This window comes from Stylophora pistillata, chromosome 4, assembly GCF_964205215.1.
Source record: "Stylophora pistillata chromosome 4, jaStyPist1.2, whole genome shotgun sequence".
Lineage (NCBI taxonomy): Eukaryota > Metazoa > Cnidaria > Anthozoa > Scleractinia > Pocilloporidae > Stylophora > Stylophora pistillata.
The window spans coordinates 20,415,896-20,441,949 of NC_142522.1; the positions used below are offsets into that span (position 1 = coordinate 20,415,896).

At 38.8% G+C, this 26,054-nt stretch overlaps 2 protein-coding genes across 3 annotated transcripts; both read right to left on the reverse strand.

Moving 5' to 3' along the window:
• Window positions 1-105: 105 nt before the first annotated feature.
• On the reverse strand, window positions 106-24,600 carry LOC111327235 (uncharacterized). Of its 2 annotated transcripts, none has more exons than XM_088757662.1 (32): window positions 24,444-24,600; window positions 22,540-22,811; window positions 21,871-22,150; window positions 20,801-21,087; window positions 20,502-20,654; window positions 20,094-20,137; window positions 19,645-19,745; window positions 19,040-19,364; window positions 18,473-18,544; window positions 17,337-17,384; window positions 13,935-13,979; window positions 13,430-13,807; window positions 12,602-12,649; window positions 12,292-12,336; window positions 11,790-12,167; window positions 10,923-10,970; window positions 10,624-10,668; window positions 10,122-10,499; window positions 9,462-9,509; window positions 9,156-9,200; window positions 8,654-9,031; window positions 7,635-7,667; window positions 7,287-7,322; window positions 6,279-6,644; window positions 5,308-5,406; window positions 4,817-5,020; window positions 4,228-4,350; window positions 3,436-3,783; window positions 3,046-3,271; window positions 2,196-2,348; window positions 1,473-1,612; window positions 106-968 (listed from the first exon to the last, which is right to left on the reverse strand). In XM_088757662.1, exons 1-32 carry the CDS (start codon window positions 24,570-24,572, stop codon window positions 736-738), a joined length of 5,508 nt encoding a protein of 1,835 aa, XP_088613788.1. In that variant the 5' UTR covers window positions 24,573-24,600; the 3' UTR covers window positions 106-735. The 2 variants fall into 2 exon arrangements, with proteins under 2 accessions (XP_088613788.1, XP_088613787.1); XM_088757661.1 differs by having other exon boundaries at window positions 6,279-6,632; window positions 12,602-12,685.
• LOC148732793 (uncharacterized) lies at window positions 15,851-17,149 on the reverse strand. Its single transcript, XM_088757675.1, has 2 exons — window positions 16,387-17,149; window positions 15,851-15,917 (listed from the first exon to the last, which is right to left on the reverse strand). Exons 1-2 carry the CDS (start codon window positions 16,849-16,851, stop codon window positions 15,882-15,884), a joined length of 501 nt encoding a protein of 166 aa, XP_088613801.1. The 5' UTR covers window positions 16,852-17,149; the 3' UTR covers window positions 15,851-15,881.
• Window positions 24,601-26,054: the final 1,454 nt, after the last annotated feature.

Sequence of the window (26,054 nt, forward strand, 5' to 3'; positions counted from 1 at the left end):
CTCGATTGTGTGACGCGTTCACTAAAGATAGATCCAACCCAGAGTACTCTTAAATTTTAACCCAGAGCGAGGTGGTTTCCGTGAAACAAGGAACAGGGAAAACTGTTCAATTATGATTTATTTATTTGAAAGTATGTGAGCAGTCTGGGGACCACAGTTTAAGGGCTAAATTGTTATTTTTAGACTAAAAATTTGGTCTCTTCGAATATTTGGCAAATTTTGTCCTTTACTGAAGAACAGCGGCTTAGTTTCTTCATTTCGTGTAGTGATCTGTTATTCTGAATCTAAACCGTCGCAGGTCGAAAATGTCGCCGTCTACCGTCAAAATAGAATTGTTTTAGCCACACTATCAGCAGGTACATGTGCGCACCGTGACTTAGCCTACCTAAAGTGTATTCTAGGTCGACCAGTCTCTGTCTTGACATATTTCAGCTTCTAGTTACACTAAAGATTCTGAAGATAAACTGCACTTACATAACCTTCAAAGCCTTTTCTCTATACATTTAAAAGCGATCTATTCAAAGTAAGGTCTGCAGTGTATAAGAGACTGCAGAATGTAAAGCTGGAGAAAAAAATGTTACGCAACGTTCAGGGGGCTTAATTTCCCAAGAGGTGGAGGAGAATATTCATTTACAATGACAGCAAGCATACCTCTTAACTGCCGCCATAGGGTATAAGTTGACTTTTATGTTGTTAAGAAGGCAACATGACACATTGCAAAAGAATAACATATATTTAGAAGGCGTCTTCATGTTCGACCATGTCTTCAGGCTGAACGTAAGCATTTCTTCTGCTTAGTTGTCCATCTTGGGTTGCGTACTGGTCTCCAACCTTGTTCCTGTTCATGAACCGTCGGGCAATGCGGTACTTGACAAATAACACAGCCAATGCAGCAACTGCAATCAGAGCAAATCCTCCAGCGCCTGCTAGGCCACCAATCAGCGCAGTTTGCTTGTTTTGATCTGTGTCTAAAATGTGAAAGCAGGCGAGAAATCAAGGCTCAAGTAACGACCAAGGAAAGGGAAACATTAAACAATAACACAGTCTATTTTTTCTCATTTCTGTTAATGAAATTAGTCGTAGAAAAGAAAGAAGGGAAAAAAAGGAAAATCGTCTGATAGCGTAAGTCAAAATCATCTTAGTGAACCTATTTTCAAAGTCCTTAAATATCGAACTTTTTTTTTCAGCATTGTAAACGTAAACATGTCACATGCATATCAGGACTTAAATATTAATCCTAAAGTTGTGCTTTGAAAGTTTTTGTCATCATTATTTTTATTTTTGAATTTTTTGCGATAATAGCGAACTACTAAATGTTTAAAACGAGAATGAGTGTTACTCCAAACTAACTAAATTTGAAATTTAGGCAAGACAGCGTTGTTGATATCTTCCACACAAGCTTTGGATGATAGATTTGGATAAAAACTTATATATTTCAATCTTTTGTCTCTTCACATTTTATGTGAACTTGCCTCCTTGTTCTTGTTCCAGTTGGATGATGAGTGGTCCTCGTGTAAGAGTGACTTTGGTAGTACTCTCTTCATGTTCTATTTCGTCACGAGTAACATCCCTCCGCTTTCTCTTCTTACTGCCTAAACAACTTTGGCTGCACCTGTCAAAGTTGTTAAGGGAGATTTGAATGAGCTTCCAACACCTTTGTTACCTTGTGAGATGATGGAGTCATAGGGCGCTCAAGTTTCATAATTGTCGTCGTGATATTCGTCACTGAATCGTTCGCCTCACGATTTAGAGTGAGGCTATCAGTTGCATCGCTTTCTACGATGAATAATATCTATTCCTCCAACATTGAATAATAATATTGGTAAGGGCTGATCATTTCGATTTAACAGGTTGCATAATGCCACTCATGTGGGGGACGCAGTGCCTAATAGAGAGACCTGGCCTGGTCAATGTGTTATGTTCACAGGCAGTCTCTTTACCCTCGCCACCCAGAATAAATGAGTACCGGCGAATTTTCAGGGAAGCCTGATGAAATTTTGGAGGGTAACCTTGCGATGGACTGGCATCCCATCCAGGAAGGAAGGGGGGGGGGGTGTAGTCATACTCCCAGTCGCTTCAGAGAACCAGGGAATGCTCCAGCTGAATTGGCCAATTGGCTCGAGTACAGAATTTACCTTAACGACATTCAATCAAAAGAATGCTCTCAGTATAGCTGTACAAGTTGGTAGATTCACCTGGAGTTTGGAGAGTATGTATGGCAGGCCAAAACTTCGCAATGAATGTACACCTGATCGTAGTCGTTGAAGAATCTGAACGCTCTGATTTTAAATTGCTGATAATTCCTCCTGGGATCAAAGTTGTATTCCATGGATGTATCTTGTGGACAACTGAAGTTGGTGAAAGTAAGAAGTATGTTGAAATTAATGCTCGCAAGTTGGACATTTTGGATAATTTTGCTTTAATTCATTCAGCCAACTAAACTACCCTCGAGACTTTTCTGGGTAATTTTAGCTTTTAAAAAATGGAGTATTGGTAAGAAAATATACGATATACACCGTCTCCCGGTTAGCTCAATGGATAGAGCGCTGAACTATTGTGCAGGAGGTCGAGGGTTCGAGCCCCGGCCGGACCAAAACATTTAGGGTCTTAAAATAATTGAGAAGAATATGCTACCTTTCTATAACATCAAGAAATGATTAAATATTCTAGTCTTCTCGGATAGGGACGAATAAATGGAGGTCCCGTCTCCTGCAGGGTTAGGTGAAGGAGACGTTAATTTCCCACGTACAAGATTACTGTGTGATGGATGTCCTCCCCTAAGATGGTAACAGGACCCCCGTTGATACCAGTGTTTACTACACTGAAGGGGCTATCCTGTATAAATATAGATGTCTATTTCTACTTCTACTACTACTACTACTTCTACGAAGATTTGTCCTATAGAGATTACGCTTACCCCCAGAAACGTAATGTAGCAACAAATTTAGGTGATATGAAATAAAGAATCGTTGGTTAAATTGACTGAAACCTGTATATATTGCCAGAGAGATCATTCAAAACTATATGTCTGAGTACTATACGTACCCGTTCTGTATGATAGAGTATTGTGGCCAGGAGTAAAAGCTTCCAGTTTTAGTGGCCTTACATGTCACGGCCATTATTACCAGATCAGCACTGGATTCTACACTGTATCTCACATACAAGTACTGATTGATTGGCACGCTCAGAGGGTAGTCCTGCTCAGTATAGGGTGTGGCAAATGACGAACTCTTGTAAAAGTCAATTTTAAAGGTAAAGTTACCATACCCAGCTAGACAGCGGAAACGATAAAATCATATTAGCACATAACCGTGTTAAGTTTTTAATCTTTATCAGATAAAATGAAGGCATCTTCCTTACAGGTAAGCAACTTGGCTAAAGGTACACGTGGCTGATCTGGAGTTAACGGAACGATAGCCGGAAAGCTTCATTTACCTTCTGTTCCAAAGCGTAGATGCTGAGGCTTGACACCCAGGTTGACCCATTTCTTCCTCGAATAACCGCAGTAAAATGGAATTTTAATGTCATGTGATCTAGTTATGACATTATCGATAACAACCACGTCCGTTTGGATTTCATTCCAGAAGAAAAGATCATCTTCAGTCTCGTTGACCAGTGTTCCGCAACCATTTAAAGGAGTTCTGAGCAGAAGATGGGTGTTATTCTGTGTGGCTCTACATGATGAGTACCTCAAGTGTAATCGGGCAGCGTCAAAAAAGGGAAATGTCTTCTTTTCCAAAGCAACCGTCATAATGTCGCTACAGTTAACGGACACACCAGGTTCTAGGATGAGGTAAAAAAAAAATGAAATAGTCTTAAATTTAGCAAGACTTAAATTTGTCTCAATTACTCGTGCCCAACTTATTTTAACTTTAAAATGGTTGGGTCACAAAAAGTATCACGCATTAACAAACGCAGTGCGAGCTCGATTTAATTTTCTTTTCTTTTTCTCAATGAGCGAACACATTTTTATCTCGTTTACATGGAGACAACAGATCAAAGACCGTCCCCGAGAAACTGTCTGAAGACCGATTGCTACAGCTAAAATCTTGCTCAAGCTGCTGTAGCATTCGATAGTCATATTTTCCCGAAAAAGATATATGCACAGTTTTAACTTAAAAGGAACAGTCATTGGTCTTTCATTGTTGATTGCCATTCATTTTCACTTAGAAATCAGTGGCAGAAATTGTCCTGAGTTGTGAAAAGGAAACGGCTTGTATTTCTTACCAACACAAGTCAAATTGTTAGCACCCATACTGGTTCCTTCCGGACAGCCACAGTAAAATGATCCAGGGATATTGTAACAATGATGGCTACAGCCGCCATTATTGATCGAACATTCGTCAACGTCTGTGTAAAAAGATAAAAAAAAGTTAGAAAATTGTAGAAAAAAAAAAACAGCCACCTAAAGCATTTAAATTTCAAGATAAACTTACAGTGGACACCAAGGGAGAATGGAAAACGCGTACGAGAGGAAGAGAGAAATTTTGGCGCTCTGAGGTCTACATTATTAACCCTTCGACCCTAAGTGTGACTGGCGTCTAATATCTTTGTATTACACCTTAGGGTCATAAGAATAAAGGAAATGATAACCAACTGAAGAAGCTTCTAATTGTTAGACAAATTTTCCTTGTATGCACCCTATGAAATCTACCAAGAACAGCACCGAGAATATAGATACTGAAGTTAGGGTGTAATGGGTTAGATTGGGAACTACTGAAAATTTTCAAACAGCAAGCGCTAAACGACAATTTGGGAGTTGAGCTGAACGAAAAGGGTACACGATGAAAATATCTCCTCGTAAAACAAACTTTACCCAAGCACGATTTCCGATCTGCAGCCAGTTGGTAACCCCTAACGCAAGAGCAAGTGTAACTTCCGAACGTGTTGTGACAACTTTGGTCGCATTCCGCCGGTAATCGAAACTGGAACTGAGAAGGATCTGGTTGAACGTTTACACTTGAAGCAGCATAGAAGGTCGTTGCCATTGTAGAGGCTGGTGTCGGGTGGATTCCTTGCACTGCAAATAAACGCACACATTTCTTCTATTGCGAGTTTTATCCTAATTCTTTTAATCTAATTCTATCTACTGCATTGGGCTCAGTCTTACAGCAATAGCTAATAACGCCCATATTTTTCATCATAATATTTTGTATTTTAAATTTGTTATTATGAAACGATACTGGTTTTAAAAGGAATTTCATTTGGGCGAGGAAATTGTTCATAGGAATATGGCAAAGCTACGGATAGATAAGTGGAAGCCACTATATAAAAATTCTTTCAGGAGCCCAGGTTTCGTTCACTTACGGTTTGACGAAGTAGGAGTGGCAGTTTGTGTCTGTATAGGCAAACACTGGACTTGGCTTGTCATTGGCACTTGTTGGCTAGGTAATGTAATATTGTATCCTGCGTATGAAGAAGAGCTTGAAATTGTAAATATTACGGAACAAAAGCAATAGCATTAAATATTTTGTGTTCTTTATGGTTCTAAGAGTCATTCCTAGGCTATCCCCATGGAAGTATTTGAAACTTATTACCAAAATGTGTAGAAAAACAACGAAGGTCTACGGCTATGTTTTTTTCTAAAAGGGAGGCAAGTTAAGCAAGTCGTAGTAAATTCTATACAGTGCGTGAGTTCTGAATCTTTAGTATGTCGTAGAGTTTATCCCCTCTCCATCTTCGCCCGGTAAGTAAGTAGTGGGTGTTGAAAAAAGCTTCCTTACCCTCTTCCAAAGCAGATGTTATTATCATTTAAGTCATTACCGATTAATTCAAACTTTTTTGGCTCAAGTATTCAGCGTAGAGTCGATAATTACAGTTTTTTGTCGTCTTAAAAGTATAGCATTATTCACTCAAACAAAGAAAAATACCGTAAATGGTGGGTTCATGAGCCGTGTTGGACCGTAAGACCGGAATCAAACCCAAAGTTTTCGGCTCAAGTATTCGGCTTAGAGTCGACACTTACAGCTTATAGTCCTCTTAACAAAAGAGTATAATCCGCTCAAAAAGAGAAAATGACCACAAATGGTGCGTTCAAGCTCGTTCATAAGCCCTACTAGACCGTTAGACCGGTATCAAACCCAAAGTTTGATATATCCTGATTCAATCATCATATTTTTTAGTACTTGGAAGGGAGACAACTTGACTGAAACTTTTAATCGAATTGACATTAACGGGACATCATAAAATATTTCATTTACATTGCACCTACCATGAAACTTTCACCTACACATTCAAATTTAAGAAAGGTTTCAAAGAAATGCATTTATTCCTCTTACTGTAATGTGAAGCTTGAAAATAAGCATGAAATCCAGGCCTGTTGATGATACCGTCTGAATGGAACAGCACCATGAGGAACCTTCCACCACTGAACAATCTCAGCCTTGCCAACTGACCGCACGCCTTGACAACAACAGGACTGTGCAATGAGTTACCATCGAGAATTGTCACATAATCCCACGGGCAGTGAGAACCTCCATATTCCAAATGGAAAGAATTGAATTGTAGGTAAACGTATTTGCCAATAGGAGCTTCGAGTAGCCAAGTGCAGTCCTTGTTGTTTGGGTAACAACCAGGTTTGCCTGGACTCTCAAAGCTACCCGAGAGTTGGTTGAGGTGATGGAAACAGTTTCCTGTAGAGATAATTCAAACAACAGAACCATACATTAGTATTCTATTTTGAACTTAAAAGCTTGTATCTATCTACTTGGGTTTCACGGTAATCGTCCATTTTTATTTAAGCTGACTGGACAGTTACATACATACATAACCTTTATTTCCTTACGAGTTTTAGAGTAGCTATGTACATATCACTGACATCTTCGAGAAATAAACATGTTAAAAAATATAAAACAATACCAAAAAAAATATATTGGAGAGACGTTAAACTATCAGTGATAAGACAAATTTGCTTCACTGGGTAAAGGTATCCAGGCTTCGTACACTTCTCCTATAATCAGAACATGTGATCATCCTTTAGAATTAAGGAAGGGCATTCCACTGGTTGGCGGATGTATGAGAAAGAACGTAGTCCATAGTTGGTGGTTGTGGGCTTACTAAGAGACTACATATGGCTAGTAGTAAAATTTAATTACACATGTCAAATAAGGTGCTCTGACCGAGTAAGGCGTTCGAGAAAGCATTGATTTAGTAGTCAGCGAGATTACTGGTAGTCGAGAGTTTCGCCGTAACTGGCTGCATTAAAGCCACGTAGGAATTTATGCCTTAACTTACAGTCTGACAAGGGCGCCTCGTTTGCAAATTGATTTCAACCGAATGACACTTACCAGGGATAGCCGAGGTAGTGACTGCAAGATGTTGGGCTTTAAGTAGGAAGAATAAAGCAAAATGACGGTCATAAGTATTTATAATTACGCTGAGAAAGGCTGGCAAACCTGTTGTATTTTCGGCTTAGACATAAAAAATATCTCGTGGATTGTTCATCCAATTTTCTTTTCTTTAGACGATTTATTTTTAATATCATCACTAAAGAAAAAACAATTTCAGAAATGCTGGAGCGTCTTCCATGTAATCCCACACATGCATTTCAGGTCTACCCGTGCCCTTCTGGGAAGAATAGTTACTTGTAGTAGGACGGTTGAAACCGAATTCATATTAAAGAAAAAGGTACTTACAGGGTGTAGGTGCGATATTGGTTGAGTTGAGAGCTGAAAGCAAAATAAATGAAAATCCATTGGAAAGCGTGTCTGCTTGGAACAATTACAAAACAACAACTTTGATATCAACAAAAAGCATATAACTATTGATGTTTATGTGCTTTACGTTTCATCGTGAACAAATACAACACGCAAGGTTCATTCAAATGTTTACCAGTTCCTCCAAGTATGAGGCGTTTTGCTCCCAGAAATTCAGAGAGATCTAAGCTTAATTCATCGATCTAATAGCGGATTGATTAAACTGTTGATTGGTCATTAAAATACGTTATTGATTTACTGTTTCAATAGGTAACTTGATTCACCAACTCACCGATTGGTTGGATGCTTAATTTAATAATAACAGTTTGCCATCTCCAGCCTTCCTCATTTAATAAAGGTTAATAAATTGACCACTTGAACAGTGAAATGTTTGCGTAACAATCTTTCTACTTATTCGCATTGAGATATAGGTACATCAGATATCTCCAATGCTCTCTGCCGTAATACATAATATTTACATACATAACGCCTAATTTTATTCCTTGGGACGGTATTTCTATCTGACTGACGTACTCTTTGAAAAGAAATTGAAAGGTATGTTAATACGTTTGCCACTTCGAGAATGAACTTTCAACTTCCCAAATACTATGAACATATGCTGTTTAAAAATGTACTGTATTCTCCTATTCCCTTAGTTTGAAAAACAATTCTGTCCTCTCGTCTCTCTCTCTACCAGTCTGTTTGTTTTGTCTCTAGCATGACTTTATTCTGCCATTCGCATAATTTTGATAAACATTTCTCTCATTGTCTCTTCGTCTCACATACACCAGTCTATTTGTCTTCTCTATTGCCTTAATCTCTGTTTTTTTAAAGGAACAAGGTTCGAAACCGAGAAACCGTGGTGTTGCGTGAGTGGGGGAGTATAACAATTGGCATGTCTTTATCAACTAAGTATCCACCAGAAATGAGGATAAATGCAAGAGTGAACATAGGCTTACTTGAATTTACTTTGCAGACTGAGTATCGCTCAGAGACTGTTTCATAAACGGCAGTAAAACCAGTGTGAGAAACTGAATGATCTGTTTTAAAGTGTACATAAAGGCCGTTGCTGTGGCTGTAAATACACCAGGAATCTTGATAATCGCAGCGTTTCATGGTTAGGATTTGGTGAGACGTTCCATCATATATCTGCACATAGTCGTAAGGGCAACTTCCAGAACTACCCTCCAGATGGAAATGATCAAAGCGGAGGTAAATATAAAGCCCCGGTGATGTCGTAATATGCCAAGCACACTGGAGATAGTGGTCGTACTTTTGAGGGTAGTTTGGGCTACTGAAATTGCCGTGTGGTCCATATAATCTGTAGTGACAGGAGGCTAAAAAAAGTAAGTGTAAAGTAGGAACAACACGAGTTAGACTGTCAATGGTTACCTTGACTTCAAACATATCTCAAGGAAGTTAAGATTATTTGAGAAAAACTCAAATGTCATAATGTCTTACCAGAGGCAGCTGGCAGCGAGGCTGTTGGCATTGGTGTCATTAATGCTGAGAAGAGAAGCGAGACGCGATCAAAAATACGATATGGAAGTAATTCTTAATAAATTTGATAAGTAAAATCAACGTGAAAAAGATTAGCAAAAACCTGGATGTGTATTAAATCTGAAAAGTGCACCTTAGGATATACCGAAGAATATAATTCATTCTCACAATGCATGGGGTTGCTGAAAATACTTTCAATCGATGTCACACATTTAAAGAAAATGGAAAGTTAACGATTAACTAGATTATTGGATAAGAAAAAAATACCTGGTGTAGGAGATATATTAGCGGGGATACTTGACGGTAAATCGTTAGCTGTGGGAAGAAAATAGTCATAGTGGCCAATTTTATCAAAACAATATAGGTAACTTTAAGTCAGGATCCACAAAGAAAGTGTGTGTAAGGAGCATACTTGAAATGTGGTCTTTAAAAGAAACTCCACAGAACTTTTTTTTTATGTATACTGGATTTTGTGTAGTTCTTGTATGTGTTTCTACCTGATTGACACACTCTCTGAAAAGAAATTGAGAGGTATTTTCATTACGTTCACCACTTCGGGAATGATTTTGGACAACTTTCGCACTACTTCCCCAAACAAATGTATTGTATCAAAACTTCTATTCGCTTAGCTTTGAAAAACGTTTATGTCTTCTCGTCTCTCTCTTTACAGTCCGTTTGTTTTATCTCTAGCATGACTTTATGGTGTTATTCTCGTGCTTTTGAAAAAATATGTCTTATTATTTCCTCTTCTCACTTATACCTGTCTGTTTGTCTTGTTTATTGCCTTACTTTCTGTTTGTTGAAAAGAAACAAGGTTCTATAGAAACTGTGGTGCTGCGTGGGAGGAGGAGTAAAATAATTGGCATGGCTTCATCAATTAAGACCCACCAGAAATGAGGATAAATGCAACAGTGAACATAGCCTTACTTGAATTTACTTTGCAGACTGAGTATCGCTCAGAGACTGTTTCATAAACGGCAGTGAAACCACTGTGAGAAACTGAATAATCTGTTTTAAAGTGTACATAAAGGGCATTGCTGTGGCTGTAAACACACCAGGAATCTTGATAATCGCAGCGTTTCATGGTTAGGCTTTGGTGAGACGTTCCATCATATATCTGTACATAGTCGTAAGGGCAACTTCCAGAACTACCCTCCAGATGGAGATGATCAAAGCGGAGGTAAATGTAAAACCCCGGTAATGTCGTAATATGCCAAGCACACTGGAGATAGTGGTCGTAGTTTTGAGGGTAGTTTGGACTACTGAAATGTCCGTGTGGTCCATATAAATTGTAGTGACAGGAGGCTAAAAAAAGTAAGTGTAAAGTAGGAAAAACATGAGTGAGACTGTCAATGGGTACCTGGACTTAAATCATATCTCAAGGAAATTAAGATTAATTGAGAAAAACTCAAATGTCATAATGTCTTACCAGAGGCAGCTGGCAGCGAGGCTGTTGACATTGGTGTCATTGAGGCTGAAAAGACAAGGGAGACATAATTAAAAATGTTAATAGTTCTTAATAAATTTGTCAAGTAGATTCAGCATGAAAAGGAATAAGCAAAAAAGTTAATGTGCGTTAAATCTGAAAAGTGCACTTTAAGATATACGCGAGAATATATTTCATTTTCGCAATACATAAAGTTGCTGTAAATAGTTTTTATCAATAAGTCACGCATTTAAACAAAATGGAGTGTGGTTAACTAAAATATCGGACAAGAAAAAAAATACCTGGTGTAGGAGATATATCAGCGGGGATGCTTGACGATAAATGGTTAGCTGTGGGAAGAAAATAGTCGGGGTGGCTACATTCATCCATTAAAAGTAATATAGGTAACAAGTCAGGGTCCACAAAGAAAGTGTCGGTAAGAGGCACACTTGAAATGTGCTCTCTGAAAGAAATTGCACTGAACTTATTTATGTATGTTATATTTTGTATAGTCCGTGTGTGTGTTTCTACCTGACTGGCGTACTCTTTGTAAAGAAATTGAGAAGTATTGTTACTACGTTAGCTAGTTCGGGAACGATTTTACAAAGCTTTCACACAACTTCTCCAAAAGAATGCACTGTATTCTTCTATTCGCTTATGTTTGAAAAACCTTTATTATTTCTTGTCTCTCTCTTACAAGTCTATTTGTCTTGTCTCTAGCATGACTTTATTCTCTCATTCGCATAATTTTCATAAACATTATGTCTTATTGTCTCTTTGTTTCTCTCATACCAGTTCCTTACTAGTTCTCTTTCATACCTACTTCCTCAAAAAAATTGCATTGTTTCCTTTTTTTCACTTAGTTTTGAAAAACCTTTATGCCTTTTCGTCTCCCTCTTACCAGTCTCTTTGTCTTGTCTCTGGCATGACTTTGTTCTGCCATTCGCATAATTTTGATAAAAATTTGTCTTATTGTCTCTTCATCTCACTTATACCAGTCTGTTTGTCTTGTCTCTTCTCATACTTTCCGTTTGTTAAAAAGGATGTAAGGTTCTACAGAAACAGTGGCGCTGCTTCTGTGGGGGAGTATAACGATTGGCATGGATTTATCAATTAAAACCCCCCTGAACTGAAGACAATATTAATTGCAAGAGTGAACATAGCCTTACTCGAATTTACTTTGCAGACTGAGTATCGCTCAGAGACTGTTTCATAGAAAGCAGTGAAACCAGAGCGAGAAACTGAAACATCTGTTTTAAAATGTACATAAAGGGCGTTGCTGTGGCTGTAAACACACCAGGAATCTTGATAATCGCAGCGTTTCATGGTTAGGCTTTGGTGAGACGTTCCATCATATATCTGTACATAGTCGTAAGGGCAACTTCCAGAACTACCCTCCAGATGGAAATGATCAAAGCGGAGGTAAATGTAAAACCCCAGTAATGTCGTAATATGCCAAGCACACTGGAGATTGTGGCCGTAGTTTTGAGGGTAGTTTGGACTACTGAAATGTCCGTGTGGTCCATATAAATTGGAGTGACAGGAGGCTAAAAAAAGTAAGTGTAAAGTAAGACCAACATTGGTTAGACTGACGATGGTTACCTTGACTTCAAACATATCTCAGGGAAGTTAAAATTATTTGAGAAAAACCTAAATGTCACAATGTCTTACCAGAGGCAGCTGGCAGCGAGGCTGTTGACGTTGGTGTTACTAATGCTGAGAAGAGAAGCGAGATATGATCAAAAATACGATATGTTAGTAATTCTTAATCGAATTTGTCAAGTAAATTCAACTTGAAAAGGAATAAGCAAAAATTTGGCTGTGTATTGAATCTGAAAAGTGCACTTTAGAACATACACAAGAATATATTTCATTTTTGCAATACGTTAAAATGCTGAAAATACTTTCAATCGATAAGTCACACATTTAAACAAAATGGAAAGTTAACGATTAACTAAATCGTTAGATAAGAAAGAAATACCTGGTGTAGGAGATATATCAGCGGGGATACTTGACGACAAATGGTTAGCTATGGTAAGAAAATAGTCGTGGTGGCTAATTTTATCTGTTAAACAAGTTAACAAGTCAGGATCCACAAAAAAGTGTATGTAAGAAGCACACTTAAAATGTGCTCTCTGAAAGAAACTCCACTGAACCTATTTATGTAAGCTGGATTTTGTGTATTCTGTGTATGTTTCTATCTGATTGACGTACTCTTTGAAAAGAAATTGAGTGGTATTATCACTACGTTCGCCACTTCGGGAATTATTTTGCAAAGCTTTCACTCTACTTCTTCAAAAGAATATATTTTATTCTTCTATTCGCTTAGTTTTGAAAAATCTTTATGTCCCCTTGTCTCTCTCTTACCAGTCTGTTTGTCTTGTTTCTAGCATAACTTTGTTCTGCCATTCCCATAATTTTGAAAAAACTTAACCTCCCTGTGAGCTCAACCGCTTCCCGGTTAGCTCAACCGCCTCCCGGTTAGCTCACCGCCTCCCGGTTAGCTCAATGGATATAGCGCTGGGGTCTAAAACTCAGGGTCTTAAAATAATTGAGAAGAATATGCTACCTTTCTATAACATCAAGAAATGCTTAGATATTCTAGTCTTCTCGGATAGGGACGAATAAATGGAGGTCCCGTCTCCTGCAGGGTTAGGGGCAGGAGACGTTTGTTTCCTACGCACGAGATTACTGTCTGATGGATGTCCCCTCTGGGGTGGGATGGGTGGGTATGGGAAGGGCGGCATGGGTTGAACAATTAAGTACCCACTAGAAATGCAAATAAATGCAAGAGTGAACATAGCCTTACTCGAATTTACTTCGCAGACTGGATATCTTTCAGAGACCATTTCATAGAAAGCAGTGAAACCAGAGCGAGAAACTGAACCATCTGTTTTAAAATGTACATAAAGGGCGTTGCTGTGGCTGTAAACACACCAGGAATCTTGATAATCGCAGCGTCTCATTGTTAAGCTTTGGTGAGACGTTCCGTCATATATCTGTACATAGTCGTAAGGGCAACTACCAGAACTACCCTCCAGATGGAAATGATCAAAGCGGAGGTAAATGTAAAGCCCCGGTGATGTCGTAATATGCCAAGCACACTGGAGATTGTGGCCGTAGTTTTGAGGGTAGTTTGGACTACTGAAATGTCCGTGTGGTCCATATAAATTGTAGTGACAAGAGGCTAAAAAGGTGTAAAAAGTGTAAAGTAGGACAACACGAGTTAGACTATCAATGGTTACCTTGACTTTAAACATATCACAGGGAATTTAATATTTTTTGAGAAAAACTCAAATGTCATAACGTCTTACCAGAGGCAGCTGGCAGCGAGACTGTTGATAATGGTGTTACTGATGCTGAGAATAGAAGCGAGACACGATCAAAAATACAATATGTCAGTAATTATTAATACATTTGTCAAGTAAATTCAACTTGAGAAAGAATAAGCAAAAAAGTTGTGTATTGAATCTGAAAAGTTTGGTTTGGCTGTCACGACCGACAGATCTAGGTTTTGAAGCATACAACAATGTTTTTTATTCTCCCTTGCGGTCGTGAGCTCTGAGATGACTCACTAGTCCAATACTGATAGTGGCAAACTTTTGGACACTTGTGGCATGGATAGCAACCTTGTGCTAGTATACGCTCTTTGCGGCAGCGACGACGCCCCCTCAGATCTTCTATTCGAGCATCCTCAAACTTCGCAACCCTACACTTAACAGCTGTCTTCCACTGGGCTCTATTGCTTACAAGAGCTTCGAAGTCAGTTATGCCGCATTTTTTCAGCGCACCAACTTTACGAGCACCATCAGACAGTTTGCTGTATAAAAGGGCTCGTGGTAGTCTCCCTGCGCTCATACGAACAACATGCCCTATCCACCGATGATGGGCTTCCATTATGTAGGCCTCAATCCCGCGCATATGGCAGTGAAACAGCACTTCAGTGTTTGGTATACGGTCTTGCCAGGAGATTCCACTAAGTCTCCGTAGGCAGCGCATATGGAAGGCATCTAGCTGTCTAATATGTCGGTGATATAATGTCCAGGTCTCTACACCATAGAGCAGGACACTTAAAAAAGCTGCTTGATAGACCGACACCTTTGTCACTGGAGAGATGTCATGTTTGTCCCATAACCTCGAAGCAAGGCGCCCAAATGTTGAACTTGCTTTCGCCAATCGTGCTACGATTTCAAGGTCAATGGAGCAATCGTTAGATAGAACACCTCCCAAGTAACAGAACTTAGTGACTGCCCTCAAATTTTCAGATCCGTTCGTGACTGCAGGCTCTTTGTAGCAGTAACCAGGCTTAGGTTGTAATAGCACTTCAGTTTTCTTTATGGAGATCGAAAGGCCATATCTCTTTGTGGCATTACTAAGGCAGTCAATACGAACTTGGACATCTTCGGTGTGAGCAACAAGAGCACAGTCATCAGCGTGGAGTAGCTCTCTGACCAGTATATGGTGGACTTTGGTCTTTGCCTTAAATCGTAGAAGGTTTGATATTCCTCCATCGTACCGCACATTTTCTGGGAAACCAACTCTATGGAGGAGCATCCAAAGTCCTGTACGAGACACCGAGTCAAAGGCTTTTGTTAGATCCACAAAGACTATATAAAGGCCACGCTGCTGTTCTCTGCATTTTTCTTGCACATGACGCGCGGCAAAAAACATGTCCACTGTCCTGCGCTTCTCCCTATATCCACATTGGCTTTCAGGGTTCACCTCCTCTGCCAAAGCAGTTGCCCGTCTCACTATTATATATGTTAAGATTTTTCCAGCAATACACAACAGCGAGATGCCACGATGGTTGTTGCAGTCCGCTCGTTCGCCCTTGCTTTTAACATTGACTTTATTTTTTAAAATGAAAAAAATAAAGGCTTTTGTAGCCCGCAGTTAGCAAAGCTATTCTAGGCGGGCTACCTAAACAGACACTGTATAGGCTCTCACACACACACACACACACACACACACACACACACACACACACACACGCACACACACACGCAACAATGAAATAAATAAACAAATGAGCAAATGAATAATAAATAACAGTAGTGATAATCATGTTAAAGGTTTTAACTGAGCCAGTCACACAAGGGAGTTTTTAACAGGTCAAAGAGAAAGCTAATCAGTTGAAATACAAATATAAGCTAGAAAGGTCAAGGTAGCGCAAGTCAACATTCATCTCCTCAATTTCAAGAATTTTCAAAAGCAAGTGAGTTAACTCACGTTTAAAAGGTGCTTTCTTCAGCTTACGAATTTCAGGGGGGATGCCATTCCATATTTTCGCACCAACTCTAGAAAAGGAAAACAACTGATGATTTGTTCTCGCATGTTTTATATAAAAGCTTCCAGCTACTGAGAAACGAGTAGAGTAGGAATGAACCTGTTCAGAGTGAATAAAAAGTTCAGAAATATTGGGAGGAGCACAGCGATTTTTGATGTCATGTAACAGAGAGGCAACCAATTTGAAGTAAAGCATTTTTATCGGTAGAATTCCCGAACGACTAAAAAGAGGAGCACTGTGAGATGTATAATCGGAAAAGTACATTAGACGAAGAACCCGCTTTTGTAAAATGACGATTTTGTCTAGATGAGTATTCGCGGCTTGGCCCCAAGCAACGAGACCATAGGAAATATACGGTTCAATGAGCGAGCGGTAAATTTTTATAAGAGTAGTGAGCGGTACCAAGTGTCTTAACCTGGCAACAATACCGATACAAACAATACCGATACAATTTATACAAATGAATGATTCTCGCATACTTGTAATCTTGCCGGCGGAACGACCTCTTTTGTCCATGCAACGGAAAACAGCTGAAGGAGTCTTTCAGCTAGATAGGGGTCACCATATTTGAAGACTTTGGGTGGAATGGAATCGCATCCAGATGCTTTACCATTTTTAAGCACACGGATGGCATTTGTGACTTCTTCGAGCGTTATCGGTAAACTCAGGCATTCAAGCGTTGGTCTGCTTGGTAGATCGTCAAGCTTTGCATTTGCTATGTGGGATGGACGGTTTAGCAGTTGTTCAAAGTGTTCAGCCCATTCCTCTATGATACGCGTGGGATCATTGAGAATGATGCGCCCGTACGAGCTACGAACAGCCAGCATGCCATTCAAGCAAGGGCCATGGATAGCTTTTAGCTCATTATAGGAAGTACGCATATCGTTCTTGTTTGCCGCACTCTGCATCAGTCTAGCTTTTTCCTTCCACCATTCTTCTTTCATTCTCTAGATCTTTGCCTGTGCTGCAGATTTCACATGTTGATAGCTGTCCTTCTTTGTTTGATTCAGCTTGTCAGAGAGGCAATCTAGATGTTTTTGTTGCAGGTCTTATAGAATTGACACAATCAGCACATCGTTTTCATCAAACCAATCTTGATGCTCTCTCCGCTGGAATCCCAATGAAGCTATAGCAGCTTTGCATAAACGTTCCATAACCGTTCAACATCCGTCGCCTCTTCATGTTCAGCTGCCATACCTTGAAGTTCAGCCATGATGTTCTTCCGAAGGAGCGCACAGTTTTCTTCTGCCTTCAACCTACGCACGTCTAGACGAGGTGTCTTCAAAGTGCACTTAAGGATATACACGAGAATATATATTCAATCTCGCAATACATGAAGTTTCTGAATATACTTTCAATCGATAAGTCACGCATTTAAACAAAATGGAAAGTTAATGATTAACTAAGTTTTTGGATAAGAAAAAAATACCTGGTGTAGGAGATATATCAGCGGGGATACTTGACGGTAAATGGTTAGCTGTGGGAAGAAAATAACCATGGTGGTTAATTTCATCTATTGAAAACAATATAGGTAACAAGTCAGGATCCACAAAAAAAGTGTCTGTAATTAAGAAACACACTTAAAATGTGCTCTTTGAAAGAAACTCCACTGAAGTTATTAATGTATGCTGGATTTTGTGTAGTCCGTGTATGTGTTTTTATCGGATTGACGTAATCTTTACGTGGCACTTGTTGTGTACAGTCAAAAGCCCGTCTCATGATATTGATAAAGGTAATTTAATGGAAGAAGCTTTTAAATCAAGATCAAAAGAATATCTCCTTTGCCGATTCTCTTAAAGTAGATTGAGTTTTCTGATGATTTTTTTCTCGCAGCATTCTTACAAATGTTTCTGCTCGTCTCATTTGGTGTCCGTGTGTTTATATATGTGTGTGTGTGTTTTTCTTTTCTTTTAAGAATCACTTTTTTTTGCCTTTTTCTCTTTTTTTTCCTTTTTCTGTTATAGTATAATAAATACTATAAATATTTTTTGCGAAATAAAGCGAATAAATAACAAACAGAATTTAGTGAAAAACGATAGCTATGGAAAAACCTTCTGGTCACAGTCTAACTTTCCCTTGGATGCGGGCAGACAAAATATGTTTCGTGGAATTTTATAGCAAGCAGCAAAACTAGAGTAGGATAAAGAAACATCCGTCACAAAATACACATAAGGACGTTGCTGTGACCGTTAACACACGAAGTGTTTTGATAACTGCAGCGTCTGCAGGTGTGGTCAGGGCTATCTTTGGCGAATTGCAAACAAGAGGCCAAAGACTAAACGAATGTAGAATTATTTCACAAGAGCCCTTAAAAGAGGACTCCCTGGAAACTAGCTTCTAGGTGCCAGGACCGCAATATGCCAAGTTGATGAAATCTTAGGTTAACGTATTTCATGTTCCCAGAACTGACAGGGTAGGCCTACACCTTCTGATAATCAATATAAACATATTTATTATTATCATTATCATCATCATCATCATCATCATCGTTATTATTATTATTATTATCATTATTATTATTATTATTATCATTACAATAGACATAAGGAAGCATCACACATCTACCTGAAGTCTCGGAATATTGCCACCACCAGTAAGATCGTTTTGACCGATAATGTCCCCCACATTCATCTATATCTGCAAAGAGAAAAGAAATCTTCGCATCGATAGACTCTCGTTAAAAATACATGTAAAATTCGAGTTTATGCTTCCACTGGAAATATTGAATGACTTACATATCTATTTAGTTTGGATTTTTAGGCATCGATTGATTTCATTGGATGCTTGTTTTAGTCTAGTTTTCGCACCCAGACAGTAGACATCACAATTTTTGCGAACGAAAATGGGGACTTGCTCTGCAATTTTCAACACTAGGATATCATAAAATTATGCATCATGGGGAGCAGTTACACTGAACAATCATCTGAGTACGGACAAAACATATTTCATTAAATGAATTCGAACAGCGTATCCTTCGCGCACGTTATCTTTCAAGAAAATAATAGGAAGATGGCTCTTATTGTGTTGGTTGAGATTGGAACATGGATGATGAGCCCTCATAACTCATACCAGACCAGCGCAGACTAGAGATACCGTGTACTTGTTCATTAAATACTACAACTCAAGACGTACCTTTACACTTTTGAAAACTTGGAGGAGCCAGGGCATAACCAACAGGGCACGTACCATCTACAGGGAAAGCCCAGTCTTTGGGTGAGGTTATACCAGGTGTTGGTGGACCATCATATGAGCAGCCTTGTCCAACGACTGCACCGTGATCTATCAAGATGGCATATGAACCATTCATGCTGAGTGCAGCCTTGGGCGTGGCAAAATGCAGTGCTGTGCGGTTACTGTCGATAATAACGTAACCAGAGAGGGCATCCACTTTGAAGACGGTAAAACCATTTGATTGCAGAACCAATCGGATGAATGCTGTACTACGAGGCTTCTTTATCTACAAATGATCACACTCAGTCATAAATTCAAGTATATTCTAATTTTGGATGATTCCCTAACCTTTTTAATTCCCAAGATCTGAAAGCTAGCTCGTCCAAAAAGTGACTGTGATTTCTTTTGTTTCCTGGTACTGAAAATCTGGTGTTATAGCCAAGTAACATTCCAAAGTTAGTAATTCACTTGATTATTTTCCCTTGAAGGCATGATAATTTATCAAAATTATAGTGTCGGGTTATTATGAAGGTCTGTTTGAAAGGTAAGAATATAGTGTTGATTACCACTCTGTCAAATTGAATACTCCACCATATGAGTCCTGTTCCGATCTCACTCATAGGACTTATTGGCCTTCTTGTACCCAAAATAACATGAGGCGTATTACCTAAAAAATAGTGTGTATATTTATGTTAAATGAATAACTAAATAGTACATGGTGATTCAATCATAGATAAATAACTATTAGCTGATTCGATCGATTTCCATTTTATGTCAATTATTGTTTATTGTGATGTTATTATTACTACCTTTTTATCATTAACATCGATATTGTATCAATTATTATTTGATCACTGTGCTTTTTTTTTGTTTGGTTCTAGTCTGCATAAAAAGCAAATGAACCTGCTAACTCCTTAACGGTATTAAGACGTAAAGAGAAGAAAAGAGGGTTCAACAAAGCTCAATTCACGTGTCTGAATGAATCGAAATGTTCCAATGGACAAAAATAACTTACTTAGTCCCACAAGGATCGTGACACAACGCCATTCACTTTGTAATCTGTAACAAGGAAATCATTTGAGGTATGAATATATTCACTTCGACTTGCACAGCATGAATCTTTTTATCCTCCTGTGAATTACTAACGATATGTTCCGGGATAAACGTGATTAAAAAAATTGTTTTTGCTCGTACCGGTAGTTCAGTACATGTATTTTGTACTTGCATAGAGTTGATATCGTGCTTTTTGAGCATAAAATGCGGCCCAATATGCATATCCAACACTCCAAAGTAACACCATTAATGTCTTGCTTTGTCTTGACAGTGATAAATTACACCGAGAAAAACTTGAATTAAATCAGTCTAACTCAGCAGTTCATCACAATTCTGATCTTAGGTACAATAACATACAAGAGTGTCTGACCCGTCTGAATCCAAAGCTTGAAAGCAGAACAACTGCTGCCCAACTTGGTTCTGATTCGGATACCACGTGACATTCCTGGAGTAGATGCCTCCATGAAAGCGTAGGGGTGTAAGTTGCATACCAAGTGGAGAGCTTGTGGTTATCTCAACAACACTTAGAATTTAAAGAAAAAAGTTAGGTTAACAGCAAACATAACATGGCAGGTAATACCCAGTCTGATAAATGTATATAATTTTATACAGTTTATGGACAAGAAAGGGAAGCTCAGATGCCCTGGACTTGCAACCTTGAATACTTACTGTTTAGCAATGTTTGGAAGCCGCACCTCAATGACTGCTACATATGCCGACCCAATCTGGATCTCCAGGCATTCACCTTTTTGAGGAGTTGAGGCAGTAAAAACAGGTATGTCTTGGCAAGAACCAGACCCAGCGCTTATTATGACTAGAAACTGCAGTGGCACAGCACTAAATGGTCTGATGTTATTGAAGTTTGTGGTTCCAGCTGGAAAATCTTCCAAAGTTAAGGTTACTGCGTAAGTTCCCAATGCTCCACGTCCACCTCTGTAAGTTAAAACGCAGTTTTTCTGCAAAGCAAAGGATCAAACGATAATTTTTTCAGATACACCAAGCAACTTAAAATTGTCTTAGATCATAGTGCCATTTTGAGGTCTCCCTTGGATTAACAAGAAAATCACAGTGTGCTTGTTAATTCTTCTTTCTTCCACGCGTTAAAGCCATCCATCATGTAGCAGCAAAATGTAACTGTTTAGAACTAAGTCCACTAAATAGACAAATTTAACTATTGAAACATATGATACTAACCAATATTCCGAAAGCATTGAAACTCTGTTCTAGGCATGTAAACCATCCGTAAGCGTTGGTTGACTACCGTTAATATTCCTACACCAGCTCTGATCATAAACTTCGCGTTTCCCGAGAAAATGTCAAGTACTCTTTGGTGACAAATTAAGGCAGTTGCCTTCATTTTATATACCGCTAATTCTCTTAAGTTTGAGTTGTCATTTCTGCTCGTGTTCTAAGTGCCATTTCATTTACTCAGTCGATTTTTACCCGGGAAGCCCTCGGGAAGCTCACTCTGAGAGAAGCTGGGCGTTTTGATTGATTTCGCGCGCTTTTCAATGGGTTTACTGAAAACATGACTAATTTTACATAGACACGTCATCCATAGTTTTGTCATGGAAGCAATAGAAGAGTCAGTTTAGGGTCTTAAACGTGATCATCCTGTTTGTGTTTTTAAGGGAACTCTTGAAAAGCTTTTGCTTCGCTCGCCGAGTCGTGAATAACAAGTTTTTAATTTCCTTGTGTTTGAACAAGAAAAAAATCAGTGATAGAGCGAAAAAATTTACCTCGTCAAGTTCGCCGTAAGAAAAACTGTCATTTGGTATGGAGGACTCGGCGTCGGTTGCCCAACGGCATTTCACAAAATCGCCATCTGGATCTTCAACCGGGATTATAAGAGACTTCTGACAGCCTTCTTGAAACCGCACAATAGCCGGGCTCCTAGAGACTGGGGATGAATTGATTTTTCCGTTATCTGATCGTTTAGAGAGTGCTATTTTGGTAGATACCAACCAGTCTGAGCTAGCATACCGCGCAAGATTGGAAATCCAACAGCAACTGTGATAACTGTCGACGAGACAAGAAGAGAAGGTTTGTGAAAAAACAATGGGACTTCAGATATAGTTAACTTGATTTGGAAGACAGGCTATAGCACACTAACGAAACTCACCATGAGAACGCTACTCAGTTGACTTCCCAAAAAGTTATAAGGAATGGAAGGAATTAGAAGTCATAGGGGACTGATTTTGAGCCATAAAAACAAGATACATGGCTTTCGGCTATTTTCCGAGTTGAAAACTGGATATCTGAAAGACCGTCCCAATGGTGAAAGATAATTTTGATCATTGCAAACGGCCCTTAATTGTTCAAGGCTTTCTGCTACCTTGAGACTGAAACATTCTTATCAAGTTAGTTGTCATCTGTTTCTTTTTCCCTTAATTCACATGTTGACATACCTTACAGTCCACTCCACATTACTAGAAGGAAAAGTGTAGGTGAAGTTATTTTCCCCCATGGACCAGTCTTCATCGCTACTAAAGTCAGTACAGCGAAAGCCAGTGTCCGCGAGGTTATAAGTCTGCGAACACACTGCACTTAAATGATCGCTGCACTTAGCTCTCCAAGAATCTCCAGATCCAATAATTCCTCCTCGGTTAGTTGTATCGTCATCACAATAATAGGAATAAGAGAATGACCTTCGAAAAGCCAGACGGAAGGTGAACCGTATCTGGAAATAGTAAAATATCATACGAAATAGCTAGGATTACATATTAGGTTTCGATCATCTCTAAGACCTTTAAGCAACGAGTAACATGGGTGTTCGAGCCGCATAAGCAGTCCATTGTCTTGCAGTTCCTTCTCCGAGTCTTGAAGGTTTCTATAGCTGTTAGTCGTTTTACAATTTTTGCGAAGCAGGTAAATGATTTTAACACAAACCAATTGTTCATTATTTTTTCTGGTCAGAAAACGTCAATTGTTAATGACTTTCCTCCGTCGCTGCATTTTTGATGAAGTGGGTGGTTTCATTCTTCAAATACCCTTCCGGTCAATGCTTTTTCTCAAAAGATGGTTCTTCAATGTGCTTGATATACACACGTTTCAGTGACTTAACACAGTTGTCCTCATCAGATTTTTTGTCGTGGAAAGTTAACGAAATTAATGGTTATGAACTCTACCGTCGGCAAAAAAATTCTACTACTAAGACGGAAAATTTGGAATGTTAATCAAAAGTGGGCGGGTGTGGTTTAGAACGCTTTGGCGTCTACAGAGAAATTATGAATTTGAAATGAATGAGAACAAAATCCGCAGTCTTTTCAAGAAATGGTCACAGTTGGCTTCGTCAAGGAAGATAGCGTTATTCTCTCTTAATTGAGTAAATCTTTGTTCAAAAATGCTAGTAGTTAAACAATTGCAAAAAGAGCAGGATTAACTGCGTCACGCTCAATGGAAGACAGCCGTTGAGAATTAAGCCAAATCATGGCTGGATGATAATTCTCTCATGTAAGCATACAGAGAAACTTATGAATACGAACAAACTACTGGAAAGACCATAACTTAACAAGAAGTTAACACAGCTGGCTAAGCCTATAGAGAAAAGAACTCAATTTTCTCATGGCTAAGTATCTCATCAACGTTAAGAAAATCAACGTAGTAACAGAAATATGTACAATTTGAAGATCAGTGGCTTCCTGCCCGTTACTAGCTAAGTGATTTTAAAGAGAACAAGTCAGTCAACTGTGCCGTATACTTCAAAAGAGGACACCAGCAGATTAACAAAAAATCAATCAGGTAGTCATTGTTTAGCAACACGTACTAAAGCTTGTTGCAGGTTGAAGGATCATAAACCTGACGCAAACAAAAAAATAACAAAAAAAACTTTCAGCAACACTGGCGTGCAAAAGCGTACTTTTAAAGAAAATGCAAGTTAAAAATTTCAAAGCCAGTAAAAGCTTCAATTGTTTACAAAGTTTATCAGTACTAACAAAACAATTAGGTTAAAGGTTCGATCATGTGTTCTGTCTCTGGGAAAGAGAGCGAGTTCTTAAAATCTGAAGTACAAGATTTCCAGAGCTTAGAGTTTCAAGGTCTTAGTAGGTCGAAACAAGGTGACAGCCAGTCGTTCTGAACGGGCTGTCTTGTGACGCCTGTAGTGAAATTTCTTCACCTCACCCCACTTAATGCCTCAGAGAAAACGTTAGTATGCAATGATGGATTACATTGCGAGTCTTAGACGTGTAAAGGCAAACTCTGCAAATTTAGCCTTTACCGGTACCGGCTGACGTTTTTTATACAACATGTGAAAACGGTAGACAACAAATCTCAGTGAGGTAGCTCTGTAGCGTGCAATTAAGGACCATACCGTATTGGTATCAGCACCAGTCGGAGCAAAGCTCATGAAGGCATGTCTGAAGTGAGACCCTTCCACTAAATACGACCACTGTGTGAACGCCAGTAAGCAAAGAAGGTGCTTGAACGTACGAGGTGTCATCTTGGACAGCCTTTCGCTTCGATTGACCCACTCCCAAAAAATATTATCATATATCCACTAAATATATTTCATCAGATACGCTAGGCATGAGCCTGCGTCAAACCATGTCAATCAAGATTACTCGCGCGTATCCAAGGGGATTAATTAAAAAGTCTCGCAACCACACAGGACATACAATATGTTTTGTCGATAAACTTGGCATGCATTCGTTTATTTAATTATTATTTTATCTTATCATTAAGGAAAGGCCTTTGATCAATAAGTAGAATTGACAAAGGTAGTTTGGTACAAATGCTTATAGATCACCACCAACGTAGGTCTATTTAACTACATCAGCACACTTTTAATAAGTTCAGTTACCTTGGCATGAGACCTCAGGGAAGATCATGTGAACAAGAATACAGAGTAGTCTCTCATGAAATAAGTAAGCCGAATTATTTCTTTCATAACAACAAATTATGTGGTTATTATAGCTCCCTTCTGTTACGAGTGAAGAGTAAGGTTTTGATCTACACATTTCACAGCCCATGAAAATAAAATAAAGGTAGTTTGGTGCACATGCATACATAGCAATCACTTCTTTTTTCTCACGGCGTGGGCATTAATTACATGCCTAATGCGTGAGAACATTGTTGCCTCAGTTCAAAATCTTATATTAATTAGATACCGGAAGCGCGTTTTGATTTCAGCTATCCATCTCTCAATAATACTGCTTTTGCTCGTTCTACTTAGCACGATTCTAATGAGCTGCTTTTAAGACCCCGCTTTTAGAAGGATCAAGACTGGAGATAAAATCGCATAGTCAGACAGGTGTTATGAGACAGCAACTTGTGTGTTTTTTGATTGAATTAATTTCGACCTTGCTCCACAAAGTGACTTTAATCTGCCCTCTCTGCAGTTTTGACTGTTCATCTTCACGAGTCATTATTAATTAAGCTTGACTACATCAATAAAGAGTATTGCCTGTTGCTTTGCACACTACCTTGGTTAATATAGGAATATCAGACTCTCGATAAAAAACATCACATGTGACTAATGTAAAATGCACAACGTTCTTCCAAAGTTCATTTAAATGTGTTTCACTTTGTAACTCCACCGGTAAAAAAATTCTACCACTAAGACGGAAAAACTGGAATGTTAACCAAAAGTGGGCTGGGGTGGTTTAGAAAGCTTTGGTGTCTGGAGGTAAATTATGAATTTGAATGAATGAGAACAAAATCCGCAGTCTTTCTAAGAAGTTACCACGGTTGGCTACGTCAAAGAAGATATAGCGTCATTCTCTCTTAATTGAGTAAATCGTTGTTCAAAAATGCTAGAAAACATATTTACAGTAGTTATGCAATTGCAAAAAGAGCAGGATTAACTGTGTCACGTTCAATGGCAGACAGCCGTTGAGAATTAAGCCAAATCGTGGCTTTATGATAATTCTCCCATGTAAGCATAAACAGAAACTTATGAATATGAACAAACTACTGGAAAGAC

Coding starts and splice junctions, on each gene's coding strand:
- LOC148732793 (XM_088757675.1), bottom strand. CDS start 16,851: ATGAAAGAAGAATGGTGGAAGGAAAAAGCTAGACTGATGCAGAGTGCG. Junction 15,918..16,386: donor TTCCGCCGGCAAGATTACAA/GTATGCGAGAAT, acceptor TTCCTTTTCTAG/AGTTGGTGCGAAAATATGGA.
- LOC111327235 (XM_088757661.1), bottom strand. CDS start 24,572: ATGACACCTCGTACGTTCAAGCACCTTCTTTGCTTACTGGCGTTCACA. Junction 12,337..12,601: donor TGATATATCTCCTACACCAG/GTATTTCTTTCT, acceptor TTCTCTTCTCAG/CATTAGTAACACCAACGTCA. Junction 10,500..10,623: donor CTCGCTGCCAGCTGCCTCTG/GTAAGACATTAT, acceptor TACTTTTTTTAG/CCTCCTGTCACTACAATTTA.